Source organism: Thermobia domestica, chromosome 12 (genome assembly GCF_964235325.1).
Source record: "Thermobia domestica chromosome 12, izTheDome1.hap1.1, whole genome shotgun sequence".
Classification (NCBI taxonomy): Eukaryota; Metazoa; Arthropoda; class Insecta; order Zygentoma; family Lepismatidae; genus Thermobia; species Thermobia domestica.
The window spans coordinates 230,872,246-230,892,095 of record NC_137465.1 but is presented as its reverse complement, the minus strand read 5'-3'; the positions used below and the strand labels follow the sequence as shown (position 1 = coordinate 230,892,095).

Below are 19,850 nucleotides of genomic sequence, written 5' to 3'. Positions count from 1 at the left end.
CTCTTGTGGATACTCAGCTCAAAACTTGACTGTTGTAGGAGTCGAGGCTGACACATGTCCTGTTCCTTCTTCGTTTGTCACACTTGGACCACTTTTAAACTTTTCTAGCTACTCGAACACACTTTTATACAATAGAGTACTGTCACCATAATGTGTTGAATGTTTAAGATGAATTTCAATCTCTGACACACTTTCAGACCAGATAAATCAAGTCTTCTGTTCTTGCTTGTACATAACGCCAGCCGGACAGCCATCTTCTTTCTTTCTTTTTTTTAAGTTAGAAAAGTTCTGTGTTCTTCAGTTGTTTCAGCAAAGAGCAAGTTTTGGAAAATAATGCTTCTACAATAGAACTCAATTGCAATGGCTTGGTAGTTGACAGAATTTGGAACTAAAATTGCAACAGTGTAATGAGCTGTTACTAGGGTTGTCATCTGTCCCGAATTACGCGGGGCATCCCGAAAGTTAAGAAAATTTTCAGCGTCCCAAATTACGCCTAGAAAGGACTATTAAATATAGGAACGCCAAATTATCCAAAAAAGAAAAAGTTGCAAAATATGCGACAGAAATTCTTAACGACATTTGTAAATTTCGATCCACGATGTGTATTATATCTATGACAATAGAGATACCGATATTCTACTTCTGTTCAACTAACCACCAACAAGTTGACATTATGAGTTCTTCTTTGTGTATTTTTGCTTTAACTTTTCATATTATTTTCATCCTTGAATATATGTATTACTTCTTTACATATTGAAATACGAAGAACCGGTGACTTGCTAATGTTCAATAAGTTGTTCCATTGTAGGCAAAACACAGAAGATGGCAGCTACAGATGATTTGTTGTAGATAAGCTGCTGTACATATGATATGAATACGGTACCGCGTTAGACTCAGTTATTTCAGCCTGTCAAATCATCGTAGACAGGCTATACCAGTGCCGAGTCATACAGTTTAACTAGGCTACAGTGAAACATCTTTTAAAGATGACTTTTGGTCATTGTTCAACGTGTCCAAAACTGCTCTGAAGTGCTCTATCAGTGAACAAAGTAAGTCTAGAATCCGTTAATTCATTCTAACAGTGATTAATAGGAACTGTCCTAAGAGTGTTTAAATATACACGAGGATTTTTTTTTTTTTTTTTTTTTTTTTTTTTTTTTTTTTAGAACGGGTACATTTCATTCGGTCATAACATCTGTAAAAACTGTCTATTTATGAAACAGGAAGGATGAAAATTTTATACACTCTTCGTTGTGGTAGTGTTCAGTGTATGCAAGGAGTGTGTTAACCAGAAAACTCCCAGAATGGCATATTTTCTCAACTTTGTTTTTAAAAGAACGGATAGATTTCATTCGGTCATAACATTTATATAAACTGTCCAACTTGAATGCGGTTTGCGGCAAATAACGCAGAACGGATGAACATTTTATGAAGGAAGCATGGTACGTTATTTTGAAAGCAGATGTTGGAGATGACCTCCGTCTTCTCTTAATCACAGTCGAATTGCCTCGCCTCCATTTAATAGTCCTTTCATGTTCGCTGAAGTAGCCCGCAAACCTTGGGGTGTGGTTTGCAATTTCTCTTATCACGCTAGCATGCAAGAGTTCCAGTGTTTGTGGGTTATCACGGTAGGCCTACACATGACCCTTCAGGTAACCCCCATAGGGAGTAATCTGGGGACGTAAAATCAGGAGACCTCGGAGGCTGCAAGTTCTTAGAAATGATCCGATCACCAGAATAACTGTTTATCAGGGCCATACTTTCATGAGATGTGTGATATATGTGGTCGCGTCGTGCTCATAACAACCTTCTGTTAGTTCATTATCGACCAGTTGTTGTACTTACAGTCGATATAACGAACTGTACTTACTGTCCCCTCGAAGAAATAGGTTTTACTATTCGTGTTGCAGACAGCACACTACACTCCAATTTTCAGGGTATGAAGAGGTAACTGAACTAATGTGGATTTTGTGATACCCACATAGCATATTCTGAGGGTCCATGCTTCATCTGTAAGCCATGTGATTTGCAAAATGTCTGGGATACGTGTAATGAACTAAAGGAACCATTGACAGTGGATAACCTGTTCATCCCGACTTGGGTAACGCAGTTCTTGAACAGCAGGTTACTTCGTAAGGTCGTGATTATCTACTTTGGCAGCTTTCTGCCACGTAGAATAGCTGCATCCCGTCTCCTGGGATAAATGCCGGAGATACTTTTTAGTGATCTCATAAGATCAGCTGCAACATCAGCAACAACACCTTCACGTCGTCATACATGCTTACTTTTTCACTAGAAGTGACCCAGTCGTTTCCAGTTTCTTTACTAGAGAAAATATTGTCTCCCGTTTAGATGCACGTAGACCGTATGCCTACAGCGCTGAAGGATTTTGAATGTTTTCCGGTTGCCACATTGCTTGCATGCACCAGATACTATCACAACGAATGGTGCATAAAATTTTCATCCTTCCTGCGTCATTTATAATAAACCACATTAAAATTGGACATTTTTTTTTACAGATAATATGATCGAATAAAATCCAGCCGTTCCTCAAAAAAGATCACCCAGTACCTAAACTTCTGATGTATACAATAAGTATACAGAACAAACCACTTATAAATGTATAAAAGGTAATACGTAACATGCCTTAACACTATTTAGAGTTTGCATACTCAGGGACGTTACAGGAAGTAATTTCGGGAGGGTCCAAATCGACATGAGGGCAAATTTTATTAAAATTTGTAAAATGGCAGACTAAATTTACAGAAAAGTTGGGATTTGATGGAGGTGTACGGATTCCGGGGCCCAACCACTGCCTACTTCCCTCCGCATATTCATTGGACACATCAGAAGTTCAGGTACATTTTGAATACTCTGAGGGAAGTTCCTATTAACCACTGTTAGGAGGCATTCTAGACATGACATAAAGTGCCCAAACACTTTTTACAAGTCATTTCTGCGGCCGTATACTCTTTGGGCACATCAGAAGTTTAGGTACTCTTCTGACCACTCTTAAGACAGTTCCCATTAACAGTAGTTAGGACATGTTCAAACAAGCAAACATGTTCAAACATTTGGTTGTAATGTAGCAAACGAGAAGACTGCCGATGTAACAAAAATTGTTTCCGGTTTTGATTCTTAATAATACTTCATTTGATTCGAATCTAAACTTAAATAGTACTCCAACGATTACTGTATCTGATGTCAGAAAAGAAACACTATATTTCAAGCAAACGTACAAAGATTTAAAATAAAGTTAACTCACCTACGTCAATGGACGCTTCTGTATTAAGGTAGATGAAGCTACGTTTCTGCCTGTGAGATCTAGTTGAACCGCAAGCCAGAAGATAACGCAGGCTCAGAAAAAGTAGATATAATAGATAATTTGACGATTTCATTCTATGAAACTATGATTATCCTCTGATGTCCTGCAAGAAATATAAAATGGCTAGTTAAAGAGTATAATGAATGATAAATCGTACATATAACAACCAGAATAAAGGTAAATAGACAGAAAACAGGGTGCTGATGTAGTTTTGGCTCACCACATTTTGGAAAATTTACAGGTAAAATTGAATATTTTGTATCCAAAAACATATCTATAAGGAAGATATTTCTGCAGGCGACAGAATTTTATACAAAGTAATACATCTGAGTTTTAGGTTAACAAGTGTAGGGTTACTAGTGTGAAATCATTACAAGTGCTTAATGATGGATAAAATAAGAGAGTACATATGAAAGATAACTCTAGTAGAGCCTAGATGTTATTTTCCCACCGGTGATGTATTTCTGCACAGTGTACAGAAGCTGTATTTTATGTTTACAAAGGAGCATTACTAGTATGAAATCATGACAAGTGCTATTGAAACTGGTATCTTTGCCAAAAACCCACTTCTTTTCTATATCCTCGCTTACGCGTATACCTATAATCACTGACGCGCCTGCTTCCTTCAGACGCACCCCGGATCTACAGCGCGGGCCCACCAGTTTCACTCTGCCCTGCCTCGGTTAGATAGCATTCGTACTTTTTGGCGGCCACCTAGCACAGGTTGGTTTGTGTTTCTGGACTGTAGTTCGGAAGCCGAATTTATAAGCAAGTCGAAAAAGAATTGTAATTTTTCAACAATTACTTCTGCTGGCTCCCTTGAATTTTATCTATACCAAGTGAGATATTTTCATGTCGCCCAGCACAAATCTTTTTGGATACAATAAGAAGGAAATTAGTGAAAGAATTATAATATTTCAACAATTATTTCGAGTAATGAGCCAAAAGTAAATCTGCACGGAGAACAGTCCAATTAAATTAAATGATTCAAGTTTAAAAATCGCTAATCTATTGTAGCACCAATTATAAGTTTCTTTGTCATGACTAGTACAGGTTAACATTTATAAAGTTATGGTGAGAGTTTCTAAGTGAATAAAAAGTCCATTACAAAATATAAGCTGAGTTACCAACAGTTCGATTACAGGACTATAAAGCTGCGGTTTCTAACATGGCGAATCACCAGGACGAGATATTCTAGTAGGGTTGCATAGAATGGCTACTCCGTCAGTCCGTACTAATACCATAAGATTTTTTTTTTCATTTTGGGAATTTTTTAAGGATAATACCCACTTCCTTCAGAATTTTTGTGGCTAGATATCACATGCACTTCAGATTATAATATCGGATATTCATGGGTGGCTGTAGAAGAAATTTTGTTATTATGTTTGTGTGTTGCGTGAATAATGGTAAATACTAAGCTATTCGTAAAAGGCAATTTTCCTACGTCATAGGTATAAATTATGGGATAAAAATATTTTCCACTATAACTTTCATAGCGATCTAACGATCATACCAATAGTAAAGATGCCCTTACTTGTATACTAATTATAATTTGAGGATACTGAATCCAAAGAAAGTACTTTAAAACATATCCTTCCATGGGATCCTGAGAAAAAATGACTTCGAAGTTTGGATCTTTGAAGTACCACTATATGCCAATGGTAAAAAGTGTGTTTTTACGTGTTTCCAATTACACATATACTAATTTGAGGACGGTAAATCCAATGCATGGACGGTTTTCCTTTTTTAAAAAAATACAATTTTGGATCAGAAACTAAGCTTACAAGGCTGATATTTCTGGGGTTTTGTCTGTTCTAGGGCAATGAGAAGTGTGCGGTAATTGTAATACATGGACTGTGGAGAGTTTCATCTACCCGCCACGTATCGCGCAAGTTGTAGGCAATACAAAAATAATGGCGACTCGTTTGGAAAACTGGTCTCGCTCAGTTATTCAATTTCTATTTGCGAAACATGTAACCACGGCTGAAATTCACTGGCAGCTGGTAGAGGTTTATGGAGAGACTATAATGTCTCGTCAGCATGTCGCAGAATGGTATGAAAGTTTGCGACTGGTAGAGAAAATGTCACCGACAAGGGGCCCAGAAGTCCTCGCGCTGTTGAAGCAGTTTCGCTGAAATATCATTGGCTACCCTCCCTACAGCCCAGACCTCGCTCCAAGCGACTTTCATCGAATTGAAAGAGTACCTAAGACGCCGTAACTTCGCTTCAGACGAGGAGGTGAAACATTTCGTGACAACGTGGCTAAACACGCAAGGACAGTTTTTTTTTTTTTTTTAACCAGGAGGGAGTCTTCAAACTTATCCCACGATGCGTCTCAACCGATACGGAGACTATGTCGAAAAATAATCTAATGTGTGTACTATCTGTTGGTTGTATTGGCTGTATGAAACAATATATACACGTTTCACTACAGGATTCGTAACCTCACTTTCTGATCAACCCTCGTATTTTTAAACATACTCTTCCATGAAGCTCCTAGAAAAATGATCTCAAATGCGGGTAATAAATGAATATTCATGTAATAATTTTGAGTCATTTTTCCTGTGGCCTCAAGGGCAAATATGGTTTAAAATAGTCCCATCAGATTCAACATTCTCAAGTTAGTGTGAAAAGCATAATAAGAAATTTATCCAAGCGTGGCACATTTTTTGCTAGTAACATAATCCTTAGTTCTGTCTCCAATTTTAATAAAACTCGGTGTGCGCTTTCTGTGACACTTAGTAAATAAAGTTGCTGCTGTGGGTTAAAATCAATCAAGAATAAATTGACAAAAGCGGGCAAATTCATCCTTCTAGAAATTTGCTGATCCATATAGCCTGGTAAAAACATTTTAAAATTTTAAAATATGAAATTTTTACTTTAACGTCCCCCCTTTAGACTAAAAGAGAAGGGTCAATAATGAAAGTGAATGATTGGGAAATTATTGGTGTTTTCCACCGGGTTTTTGAGACACCCTGTTTACCAAAAGCATTTTCCACTAAAACTCTTAAAATTGTACTTTAAAAAAATAAGTAAATATGACTTCTATTTTCTTTGAGACATCCGAATCACTCCTATTTCCTGGGTCTAAGTCACAATGGTGGAAGTTTACATTTCCACCACAAAAAGAAGAATGATGGAAGTTTACATTTCCACCATAAAAAGTATGTTCTATAATAAATTCGGTAAAAATTTCTCGATTTTTGTGAAACATAGCGCATATGCTCTGCTATAGCGCGTTGGGGTTTTCAATTGGTCAATACTAGGATGGCGATTTTATCTCAATTTAAAAGTAGAAAAAAGAGGCCCTTGGTTTGCTTCGATAGTGGACATCAGCATTAAGTCTATGTAGAAAATTATAAAACTTTTATAGTTCTATTATTATTATTATTATTATTATTATTATTATTATTATTATTATTATTATTATTATTATTATTATTATTATTATTATTATTATTATTATTACGTTTCCACCAAACTAACAACTTAATCAGTCGATTAGAATCCTCTGTGGATTCTAGTTTGAAGGAGTAATTTTATTCTTGTAGTATACTAAACTTGTTATATTAAAAGCAGTTTTAACAAGAGGTCATGATTTCCCACTACGTGCGGAATCAAAACCCTGCATAGTTCTTCAATGCATAGTTCTTCAAACCCTGCATAGTTCTTCAAACCCTGCATAGACAATGATTAAAACATACCTAGTTCCGTTACTTAGAAATAGCTTATTTCACTGTATGTATTGACTCTTACGGTTTATTTCTTACGTCCAATTAATATATTGACTAAGTTTATAATTGTTATACAGGGTGTCCCACATAAAACTGGTACGCCTCAAATATTGGTTAATCATCTCTATAGTTAAATTGCTTGTGAGGTGACAATACTGTCTCGAAAGTTGGCTACACTGCATTTTATCGGAAAGTTGAGTGCAGCAGTGTGCTGGTGCGTTAGTTGTTGTGATAAGCTCGTATTGCTGAATTCTTGCGATGTGTTATGTGTTGAATCAGTGCTTCTGGCAACAAGAAACACTTGAGACAGAAATTGGGCAGTTTGCATTAGAACAGCGAATTGATATTGTAGAATTTTACATAAAGACAATCTTCACACAATAGACTATCTAACACGGAACGTTACGAGAGAAATTAACATCACGCCTGTAGAATTACAGCGTGTTGCTGCTAACGTCATCAAACGAGGTCAGCGATGCCTGGATGTCCATGGCCACCACTTCCAGCATATTTTATAAACAGGTGACTGTTTAACGTTACTATTATCTATTCATTGTTAGTTAGTTTATTGTTGTTGTTAAAGTGTTACTTGAATCTCGTGCGTGAGGCGTACCGGTTTTATGTGGGACACCTTGTATTTCATGCCAATTAGATTAAGTACTGGTTTAATTATTATTATTTAACACTAAGAATTTTAAGAGGTTTACCGTAATTTAACAATCAATTGTCCATTTGTGGTCTCTGGTTCGATTTCAGGACATGCTAATGTTTAGAGGACAATATCGTGTCTATTGTTGCCCACGAGATGCGACGAGATAAGAAATATAGTTTATTTCGTAAATTTTTGTCGAATTCGCATCCCGTCCGATTCTCGAGGAATTCTTTTTCGTCTCGTCTCATCTCGATACTCAGAAAGCTTTTCTCGTCTCATTTTGTAGGGGAAGTGGGGGCATAATGATCCCCCGGGGCAAGTTGGTCATCCCAGTATATAGCGGTGTTCCTCTGGTGAGAGAGATCTAGTGCTGCTGCATGAGCCGTAGTTAGTCTGGCGTGAAGTTTTTAGAAAGGGAGACATCGCTACCTTCAATAGCGTGTGAAATAAGCGGAGAAAACCATTTTCATGGTACGTCGATATAAGGAGTGTAGTGAATATTCTACCTGTTCAAGAAAAACAGTAATTACTTGAATAAAACATGGTACGGACATAGATAGTGAGAAACATTTGGCCATCAAAGAATCATACATGATTTCGTTGTGGAAGATCATGGATAGTAGATACCTGGTTTTTAAAAGTTATATCGGGATTGAGACAAAATGGCCCCTTTAAATTGTACAGGAGACCAAAATACCCCTTGTCGAATTGAGCAGAGTAATATTTACCCTGTGAATAGTATGAAGTCAGTGCTTCCTCTGATCGAGCGTGTGTCCTTATCTTTTCATTTGTTGGCATATTAAAGACCTAGTCTCGAACTTTTTTGCATCCCCTTTATTCCATTTTGTATTTTCTTTTTCATTTAGTTCTATTTTAGTGTTATTTTCGTTTTTATAGCTTTCCGCACATTGTTTTATAGCTGTACAACTAATTGTTTCATTACCACTTTCAATGAATAAGAAAACTAGCATTTCCTTATCGAAACGTAATTTTAGTTAATATGTATATGTTCCAAGGATGGGACCATTTTACCCATGGGGTTGGGGTAAAAGGGTCATTCACAATAGTTCAATTTATTTGCATATACAAGTTGTTTGGCAAAACTTTAACACCTTACATCTCTTTAGATTTGTAAGAGAAAGAAAAAGAATATTGTACTGCAAAATCATTGATTTTCCATTCATAGTAACGTTGCTAATTCAATTTCAACCTTAAGGTGTCCATTATGCCCCTACCTCCCCTAAATTTATATACAAACTTTTCGCGGTGGCTCAGTGGTAGAGCGTTCACCTCTGGTGCTTGGGGTCCCTGGTTCGATCCCAGCTTGCGCCGTGTGGACTTTGTGGTGGACAAACACCGTGCTCGTGGGTTTTCTCGGGGTTATCCCGTTTCCTCCCATATATAAATCATTTTAGACAGAAAATAGAAAGAACTAAAACTGTATTTTATGTTTTACCTATTCTGAATCTGTGCAGAGACATAAATATCCTACTATACAAAGTGTTTCATTATTTTTCTTCTATCATTACTTGTCGACTAGTCTTGCCTTTTTCGAAACGATTAAATATCTCTAGTATTTGTTGTATAGTGAGAGTTATATACTTACTTTCATTAGCATGACATGACATAACATGATATGATGAGTGGTAGAGCTTTCACTTCCAGTGTTTGGGGTCCCTGGTTCGATTCCAGCTCGCGCCGTGTGGACTTTGCGGTGAACAAACACCGTGCTCGTGAGTTTTCTCCGGGTTCTCCTGTTTCCTCTCACGTTCTTCATTCCACCATTTCACTCATCTCTCATCATCACCGTCTCCTTTAGCCAAGTATCTACATTTTAATAATATTTGTGTAATCATATTGACCTCTGAAGCTTCACTTGGCAAAGTCTGTCTGCAATATGAAGACACAATAAGGACGCATACTATGTAATGACTTGTGGGGATTTGCCTGCTTTCATCTAATAACACCAGCAATGGGAACTTGACGTGCGAGCTCTTTAAGCCTAATCGCTATTATTTTTATCGCTATGTTTATATTCATTGTAAGAGGACAACATACTTTAAAACGTTTATCTTTATTATTGTTATTATTATTTCTCATAAAATGTTCGGCTAAAAAGATATTACAAAGCATAGCATGTCGCTGTTATTTTAGAATTTCATTTACTGAACCCTATAATTATGGCGATTATTAAAAGGTTCGCAGTTCACTGTTACAAACATTAGAGAACGGTTTTACACGTCCCAAAAAGGAACGACCATTACATCTTGAAAGGGGAGCTGATTGCTAATTTTGTATGTGTGTAGGTGTGTGTGTGTGTGTGTCTTTACGTACGCTGTGATTTAGAGGCACAGCTACAATGTACTTGTAATTTAAAAATAATTTTTGGGTAGTTACGGATTTTTACGCATTACTTGGTCACGAAATCTATTGACGATTTTTTTTTTCGTTGCTTCATTTTCAAAATGTTATTCTAATTATTATCATTAACATGTGCTAAATAAAGGAATGTAAATTCAAATTCTAAATATATCATATATTCGTTTTTTTATATAAGCAAATTATCGCGGCTTTTCAGGAAAGTCACGATAAGTGTCAAGGGCGCCCATCAGGGGGGGCAAGGTGGGGCACTCGCCCCCCTAAGAGGAAATCGTACTTGGGCATATCGAAAGCATAATAGAATTTTTACATTAGTTATAGCAAAATTTGAAACTATATTTGAAACCTCGCTTATATTTGCCCCCTCCCCCCTTGGAAAGCACAACATGGGCAACCCTTGGTAAGTGTACTAGTTCCTGAATACAGTTGCCTGAAGCTGTATAAAACTTTCTTCCTTGAGCTTATAGGGATAAAATTTATTACAGATGTGACTACACTCAAGAACAACCATTGGAAAAAAAGAGTCCAGACAATTCGATTGCCAATGTTAATATTGGAGTGTAAGCAGGTCTCTTACATATTTTGCCAATTATGTTTAATGACAATTTCATGGCAATTTTGGAAGTTATTGAAAAGATTAGAATATGTATACAGTATTTTTAGGTTCATCTGGCATCCTTCCCCTTTCTCGGACAAGCCCATCCTTTTCGCGTTCTAAACGTAGTCCATTCGTGTTTTTAGGAACACTAACTGCTTCAAGATTCATACTACAGTAGGTGCTCTGTAATCCAGTATGTGAACCATAGCCGTACCAGATTAGCGATTTTGCCGCACTATCGAACGTCTGTATAGTTTCAATGGGAATACCGAAGATAAATCAATTTTAGACAGAAAATAGAAACAACTATAACACGTATTTTATGTTTTACCTATTCTGAATGTGTGCAGACACATAAATATCCTAGTGTACAAAATATTTCATTATTTTTCTTCTATCAACACTTGTCGAAGAGACAATTTTAAATAACGCGTTACGAAGTTTCTAGTCTTGCCTTTTACGAAACGATTAAATATCTCTACTAAGAGTCATATACTTATTACTTTCATTGGCATGACATGACATAACATGATATGATTAATGGGAGAGCTTTCACCTCCGGTGTTTGGGATCCCTGGTTCGATCCCAGCTCGCGCCGTGTAGACTTTGCGGTGGACAAACACCGTTTCATTTCTCATAATCGCCGTCTCCTTTAGCCTAACCGGCATAAACGTGGGACGTAAAACTTATAAAGATTTCATTTATTTTTTTTCAACATAAGATCTTTCAGTTTAACGGGTTAAGGAAGGTGGATGGTCGAGGCATGCGAATGATGATGGAATGAGAAAGGGGAGGTAACAAGAATACCCCGAGAAAACCCACGAACTTGCTGAGCCAAGGATCGAACTAGGGCCCCATGCACCAGAGGTAAGCGCCCTAAGTTTTATTAGGGCTTGAAAAACTCGTGCTGGTCTTCGAGAACATTTTACAGTAAAGTACTCTATATGTACACAGTTGTAATATTGTACAGACGAACGTGATACCTATGTATGTAGCTCGCTAGAAAACAGGAAATACTGTAAAACGCAGGCAGTGCAGTGGCGCAACCTAGTAGTCAAGGACAACAAACGACTGAATCCACTCAAAACAACGCGAGCGGCTGGATTGATGGCGGATTACAGAATGTGTCGGGAACCATAGGATGTCTCATTAATGAGCTAATACTGTGTATACGAAAGAGAAAATCAGCTGCTATAAAACACGTGTTTAAATTTCCAACGAGTCAAGAATGTTGCTTGTTTTCTTGTCTAGTAAAAAGTTGCAGAGGTCTTTTTTCTCTATTCCTAGTCACAACAAACAACCAGTAGAGAAAGGATAAAAACACTTTTATGCATATGTTAAATGAATAATCAGAATTGTGAAAGTAATTCATTTGTGTACAATTCTAAGATCATTTGTTACAAAAATATGAAACTATTCTCTGAAATTAGATAATCAATCAAACACCTAAATACAGGGTGTTTCAAAACAACACCAACAACGTTTGGGAGGTGATTCCTGACACCAAAATAAGACAAAAAATATAGACCAGCCTGGGTGGACTTAAATGCTTCCTTTCGGAGTTGTAGGATGCCGAAAAAAACGAACTTTAAAGGTCAATAGCTCCAAAACTACGGGACCTACCGTATTCGGGTCAAAACTTCACTTAGGAACTAATATGTATTCTATCCAAATATCCAAGTTTCAGAATTCTGAGGTATTTACGGATCCATTTTTATAGAGGAAGTTTGGCTACGGGCATGTAATTTGAAGTACTCACCAAGTTCCTCTATAAAAGTTGTTGCGGAAGTACCACAGAATTCTAAAACATGGATATTTGGGTAGGGCACATACTAGTTCCTAAATAAAGTGTTGACCCGACTACGCTAGGTCTCATAGTTTTGGAGCTATGGTCCTTTAAAGTTAATTTTTGATGTTTTCGGTGGCTTATAACTCCGAAAGGAAGCATTTGTGCACCCAAGTTGATCTATACTTTTCGTCTTATCTTGGTGTCAGGAATCGCCTCCCAAACGTTGTCGGTGTTGTTTTGAAACACCCTGTATGTATGAGCTTAATGATGCAGATGATGATTATTGCCAGTGATCATTTTGTGTTTTTTGTTTGGTTGCAAGGACTTGGTTTCATAATAATATTGAACGTGGATCACATCATTTACAAATTTACATATAAAAAACAACAGCAAATACAGTAGTTTTATGTGCTTCTAATATGAAGAAGTCTACCATTGCTAAGTTCAAGGTAAATAATTAAAATTGTGAGAATAACACATAACACAAAAATTTGGTCTTTTTTATATAGAATTACCAAATGTTCATGTGTAATGTGATGAAACATTAAATATACGGGGTTTGTTCGTAAAATAATAAGGCTAGCCGCTGCACTTCGCTCCAGTTACAAGCAGCGCGCTCCCCGATTTGTGGTGGGGCTCCTCGCAAAGCAACGCAACGGCCAGCAATCGCGTCCGAGCTGTGGCGCAATGAGAATCACGGGTGGCGCAAAAGTTGGTTTTGAGTACTTGTTACGACAGAGAACGTGAGAAATGGGGCGTTCGCTGGAGCAGTGCTATGTGAATAAATTTTGCTTTCACCTGGGCAAAACCACTTGCAAGACGTTAGTTAGGAGGAGGGAGGGGAAATGTACAAAAGTAAATAAAACTTAATAATTCTTGGATCACCCGACCGATATTGATCACATTTCCAACATAGATGAAGTTCGGACCTGAGATGGTTTCTGTCATAGACTTTGACAGTCCAGCTTAGGGGAGAGGGAGGGGAGAGATATTTAAAAATAATCGAAAATGACCGATATTAGAGTAGATTCGATAGTTTTGGGAGTCACTGAGATAAACAGTGACACTTCCGATACTGTTTAAATTCAAATTCAGCTCCGTAGCTTGGCGGAGGGGATGGGATATATATACAAATGATCGATAATGACTAATATTAGTGTCAATTTCATAGTTTTTAAAGTCGCTGAGTTGAATACTGACACTTCTGATACCGCTTACGACCAAATTCAGCCCCGAAACTTGGGAAGGGGAGAGGCATAAAAATGATCAAAAATGAACAAATATTAGTGTCGAATCAGTGATACTTCCTATCCCGTTTAAATGCAAACTCAGCACCGCAACTTGGGGGAGGGAGAAGAAGTAGATATATAATAATTATTGAAAATGGCCATTATCAATGTCCAATCCATGGTTTTCGAGGTCATTAAGATGAACAGTGACACTTCTGATGCCGTGCCTTGCAACATGGGGGAGGAGGAGATATATAAATTTATTGAAAATGACCGATATTAGTCCCAAATCAATAGTTTTCGTGGTCTCTAAGATGGACAGTGACATTTCTGATGCCGCTTAAATCCAAATTCAATCCCGCAACTTGGGGAGGAGGAGGAGGGAGAAATATAAAAATCAAATGACCGATATCAGAGAGCGCTTTATTAAAAGTGACTGACTAACGAAACATTTATTATTATTATTATTATTATTATTATTATTATTATTATTATTATTATTATTATTATTATTATTATTAATATTATTATTAATAATAACAATAATAATAATAATAATAATAATAATAATAATAATAATAATAATAATAATAATAATAATAATAATTTAACCCATCGAAGTGGGAAATTGATGCTTGTAATCCATATTCACAAGTGAGACTGATTTTGTACAGTACTGATTTTGTTCAAATAACTTGGAGTTTGATGCCGTTATTTTGTATTTCTAATATAGGTCAAAAGTATTTATATAAATTGAGTTTACAAAAAAGACATAAGACAGTTGAGTCGTTTCCAGTTTTCCCTCAAATTATGCTAAAATATTAAGAGTTTTGATTATAATAATTATTATTTTAATAATTATTATTTTTTCTCTCTTTTTTGGTCAATATGGCTAAACACATCATCATCATCATCATCATAGCTATTCTGCCATTAATGACAGGTTACTTGCTGCAACTGAGAAACTTCGATGTACGGTGATCCTCAGTTAGTCTCTTCGTCTTGACTAGCAATTTTATTTTTAATACCTTCCTTCAAATAGTCTCCTTCGCTCCCTCCCTCTCTTTCCTTCCACCATACCCTCTACCACGTCCTTCTCAGTCAATATCCCAACCAGTTCCTCTTCCTCCTCTTTTCAATATCTAAAATTCTTCTTTTTTCGTCTACTGCTAATGTTTCTAACACCTCATTCGTTTTCCGTTCAACACAGTTAATTCTCTCCTTTTTTTTTTCTCCGTACCCCCGTTTTGAAGTGCAATTTTTTCATCGCTTTGCGTAATGTCCATGTTTCTGCCCCATAGAGTACATGTTAGAATCAGTATAAGAAAACCTCAATATTTAATTGGAAGTTTGTTTAATACAAGGATTGGCTAATCGTGGTTGAAAAGAAACACCTGACGCCTATAAAGAGTAAAAAATAATTTTGCAATTCATGGTACAGTATTTCAATCATCTGTGCGTCTTGATTTTCTTTCATGCGTCTCAGGGGTAGCCTCCCCACTTTGGGAACCATTGGAGTATTGGATCTGTTAAAAAAAATAAAAAGATTACGAAACGTTGTTATTTATCTGATAAGTAGTGAATTGTGGGCACCTATTAAACAAATAAAGGTCATCACCTATATTGTACACTATCATCATACTTACACGAAGGTCAACTATATTACATTTAGAAATATACATTATATTTCCGTTACTATTGGAGCATTGTGGAATTTATTATCCCTTATATCCAGAGTAAAATTTACCTATGAAAAACATAAGTTTTCTTAAAAGCAAGATTTGCAAGACTCTTGCATGCAAGACCAAGACCAAGATCAAGACCAAGTATTCTAGCGCAAGACCAAAACCAAGATTGGGTGTGCAAGACCAAGACCAAGATCAAGACCACCCCGGTCTTGGTCTTGGTCTTGCATTTGCTCATCACTAGTTGGAATGTATAAGTCATAGGATAAGGAGCTTTACTTTTTAAAATTTCAACAAGCTGAATTGCGCTATTTACACCGCGCACAGTTCTAACATGAGAGTGAATCTCCTTCCCACTTCTCCTTATATCTGTGTAAGTCCCTTTACTGCCACAAGTAAAGGACAGGAAGACTCTCAAAGGGAGTGAATTGCTATAGATAAATTCATAAACATAGTATTTTAATATATAGAATATTGGTATGGTAAACTTGGATAAATGATAGATGATACCAAATACAAATATTTTTTCTTATAATTCCATATCCGAGGACGTCTCATTGTGGATCCACAAGCCCTTCGAAGTTGCCAGTTTGAAATAGATTTTGTCATTCAGATTAAAGCAAAGCGCCTGAAATTTCCATCAACCCGCTATACGTAGCTCCTCTACTGGTCGCCTTTCACAAGGGTATCAATCTTAACGTCCTAGTCGCAATATTAGACTAAAGGTTCAAAACGATGCGTAAAATGAGGAATGGAAAAATAAATACAAGCTTTTTGAGAATTTGAATGAGAACTGGAAAATCTACACAAAATTGGAATCGACCAGCAAAAACGGCATGCCTCTACACTTGTGGTTTTCGATATCTCATTGTCGAAAGGATTGGTCACAAATATATAAACTTTTCTTGAGCACAAACATACAAACCGAGCATTTTAATATATAGACTATTTGAATATGCGCTCTCTACACAGCGCATCATTTACATATGATCATGAATCTCTCTGTCATTTCTCACAACATCTGTACATGTCCCTTTACAGATACAAGTGAAGTGAAGAACATATTGGTAAAAATTGGCAATGAGCATCATAAAGGGGAGATTTTTTTTTTCAATTATTTTTCAACATCTTGCACCGTTTTCAAGATTGAGCCTACTTCCGGTTGGAGTTTCTAATTCATGTATGATCAGTGTTTTCTTTCTTCTTGCATGCAGTATGTAATAAGCAAATATATTACATACACAATAATTATAATGTCAGTGATATATGGTGTTCATTGAGCAAAACACCCCAAACAATAAAGATTCATCTTAGACTGGAGAAATTGTTATCCTTCGTTTTTGATTATAATTTGGCCATGAAGCAAACGCCGAAGAGATATACAACCCCTGTACACAACTGTGTGGTGTATGAATGTACAACTTGTAGGATATGATGCTTTATTAAAAAATTTCATTTCCAGCGTACCCCTAAAAACTGTAATAAAGAAATAACGGCCATGTTTTTTTTTTTTTTTTTTAATATTCAATTAGAACTAGACAATCTACACAAGATTTGGAATCGACAAAAGAAAACATCACGTTTCTAGTACTTGTGGTTTTCGAGATCTCATTGTGGAAATGATTGGAGACAAACATATAAACTTTTCTTTGGAGACAAACATATATAAACTTAGCATTTTAACATATAGATAATTGTTGGAACGACCTTATTGGCGAATTGCCTTGTATTTGTTAATTGTTTTAGTAGTAGAATAAAATAATTTAATTAATTTTAGTAAAAATAGTAGTTATAAGTTTTATATATAAGTTACTTCTGTCATTTGTTATTAAAATAACATTATAGTTGGAAAAATTCACTTTTGATGCAATTCAATATCTTAGAAGTTGTTTCAACACATATAATTTGTTATATAATACTATCTAAAAAAAAACATGTAAAGATCCACAAATTTGTTGTAAATTAATCTGAAGGAACGACACAACACATTCACAGGTAGACAAATTCACTCGCCATCTTTCATGTCCCTAATTTCTATTCAAGTTTTTCTAGCAATTTTTATCAACAATGCTAATTAAATAGAAGAAAAAAAATCGTGTAACCATAGCAATGATCAAAGTTTATTCTTTTAAATGTGAAATTGCTAATATCATTTGAAATGCTAATGAGTCAAATAACATTTTTAAGAACATTTTTATTACTTGTTGGGAAGCTTGTACAACCTGGCCACACGGAGTTAGCATCTGATTTTCCATTCGTTGTAATAATTGAACTATCCTATATAAAAACTCTCTGCTGTGGAATCGTAATAAAAAATGAATGGATACTTACAGCTGGAAAATGTGTGTTTAATTTAGCAGATCCGTTGAAACCTAAGTTGCTAGAACCGTCAGTTTTTGGAAATGTTACTTTTGTAGGAAGTGAGCAAGCAGTTGAGAACAGGCAAGTTGTAGCAATTTTCGTTCATCCTTCCTACGACCCTCTAAACGAAACTGGACCTAGTTTAGCTTTGTTACGACTGGACTCACCATTCTCGTATCCAAACGCAAACCATGACGTATTATTAGCCCTGACCTCGCAGCAGTCAAATATTAGTAAAATTAATGAAACATGTCACATTATTGGATGGGGTGTGGAAGACCCAGAATATGATGACACCACCCACACGTTTATATTCGTTACCGTGAACATCATAGGTGACAAAGAGTGCCAGGAAATGAGTCCAAATATGTTTGTTCCAGAAGGGCATGTTTGTGCAATGCCTGCTAACAATGAGGAAAAATGTTGGACAGACTTTGGGTGCCCATTAATTTGTAAACATGAAATCAGAGGCATTGCAAGTAATATAGCAGGTGATTGTGAAAATGGCAATCTTGGCATGTTTGTGAATTTTGCAAACTATTCATCTTGGATTGAAAAAATTGCAGGGTTAGAATTAAATGTAATGCAGAACAATGACTATTTTTATAGGCAAGCGCCTCGCAGACCAGAGAAACCAAGAGTCACAAAGATGTGTCCGAATAAAAGTTATAACAAATATGCGCCATATTGTATGTTTGTTCACATATTTTGGTTACTACTTGTTTACTTAATACAATAAAATACACTTCATAAAGAAAGAAACATTGTTTACATATTAATTTACATATTTCTATATTTAAATATGCACCTGTCTTGAGGATCTGACTTCATGAAGTTTTATACAGGTTTCGGAATAATATTAACATTGCGAGTGAATATTTGTGCAATGAAGCCATTTTTACTCAATTCTTGTAAATTCAGTTCTGCTAATTCTAATTCTTCACCAATCCCATTACTATACTCAGTGTCGTATTTCCCTAATCGAACACCTGAAGCAGTGTTGCCAGGTCGGAAAGCCAAACTATCTGTAGAAATTCGTATTTTTATTAACATATCTGGAATGATAATTTGTATAATTTTTAGCTACTTCTTCAACGTAGGAGATCTGTCTAATAGATAATGCCGAAACAGAGAGAATGATTTTTTTCCCTCTAGCATTCAGAGTAATCTCAATAATATATGCAATAATGTGCTTTTATCAATCTGATAGTTTAACAATTTCTGGTCCTTTGTCGAGTGAGATCAAGGAAGTGGGATTCGACATTTAATCTTTTTTATTCCATTCTCAGGCAAAAATCTAGAAGATCCCTTCTAGTTCTAAGAAATTCTGTATCTCCGTATCATTCCTTAAAATTTGGTCATTTAGCAGGAAATTCACTGTCTCCACCTTAGAAAATATTTCTCAAAAATTCCTCGGTGGACATTCACTTTAATAGGACTTCACCGTTTTGAGTGTAAACACTGTATTCGGAAATATTCCATAAAATCTGCAGTATAAAAATCCCAAACAAACCTGTGTTCGTGGCTACTTAAACTCACGAATCTTATCTAATTGATTCAAGGCAGGAGCGCAGCACGAGTCCCGAGCGGTAGTAACGGGATGTGTCCGTAGGGAGCTGGCACGTCAGCCACGATGGGTATGCAAGTAAACGAGAATGTCGCTAAATACAATACTATCTTCGTCATTAGGAAGATTTGATATCATTGTACATAAAGGCAATATTCTATACGAGGTGAGTAAATTATTCTTTCCTGCCCGGTAAATTTTCAAATTTTTAAGTGGAGAGGGTGTCCTAGAGTAGCTCTCCACTCCAGCGGCGCAAATCTGTCTTCAACACTGGGGATGGACAAGTAAGGTCATTCCCATAATCTTTTTCTTTTAAAGCGATGTTCAAAATATTTACGAAGTTGGAAAAGCATGCTGTGGAGGATCAGGGGATCAAAGTTGCCTTCAATATTGGGAGGCGGGTAGATTTGAGGCTTATTCTCGAGGGGCATCAATTTAATCTCACTTTCCTTTGTGGCAATCGGTCACAAATCATGACATTTCTCCCCACAAACACATTTCAAATCGGATTCTGGCGCTACTGTCGATGTG

The 19,850-nt window shown here is 36.3% G+C and overlaps 2 protein-coding genes across 2 annotated transcripts in view; one reads left to right on the top strand and one right to left on the bottom strand.

The window, feature by feature from the left end:
* LOC145665886 (uncharacterized) overlaps positions 1-19,850 on the bottom strand; it is a 204,616-nt gene that overhangs the window by 171,035 nt on the left and 13,731 nt on the right. Inside the window, exon 2 of the mRNA XM_081732995.1 lies at positions 3,266-3,428. Coding sequence (XP_081589121.1) covers positions 3,266-3,398 — 133 coding nt within the window. The 5' untranslated portion in view covers positions 3,399-3,428. The remainder of the gene's footprint in view (positions 1-3,265; positions 3,429-19,850) is intronic.
* On the top strand, positions 17,550-18,491 carry LOC145666283 (venom plasminogen activator-like). Its single transcript, XM_081733347.1, has one exon. The coding sequence runs from the start codon at positions 17,550-17,552 to the stop codon at positions 18,489-18,491; it is 942 nt and encodes a 313-aa protein (XP_081589473.1).

Coding starts and splice junctions, on each gene's coding strand:
- LOC145666283 (XM_081733347.1), top strand. CDS start 17,550: ATGCTAATGAGTCAAATAACATTTTTAAGAACATTTTTATTACTTGTT.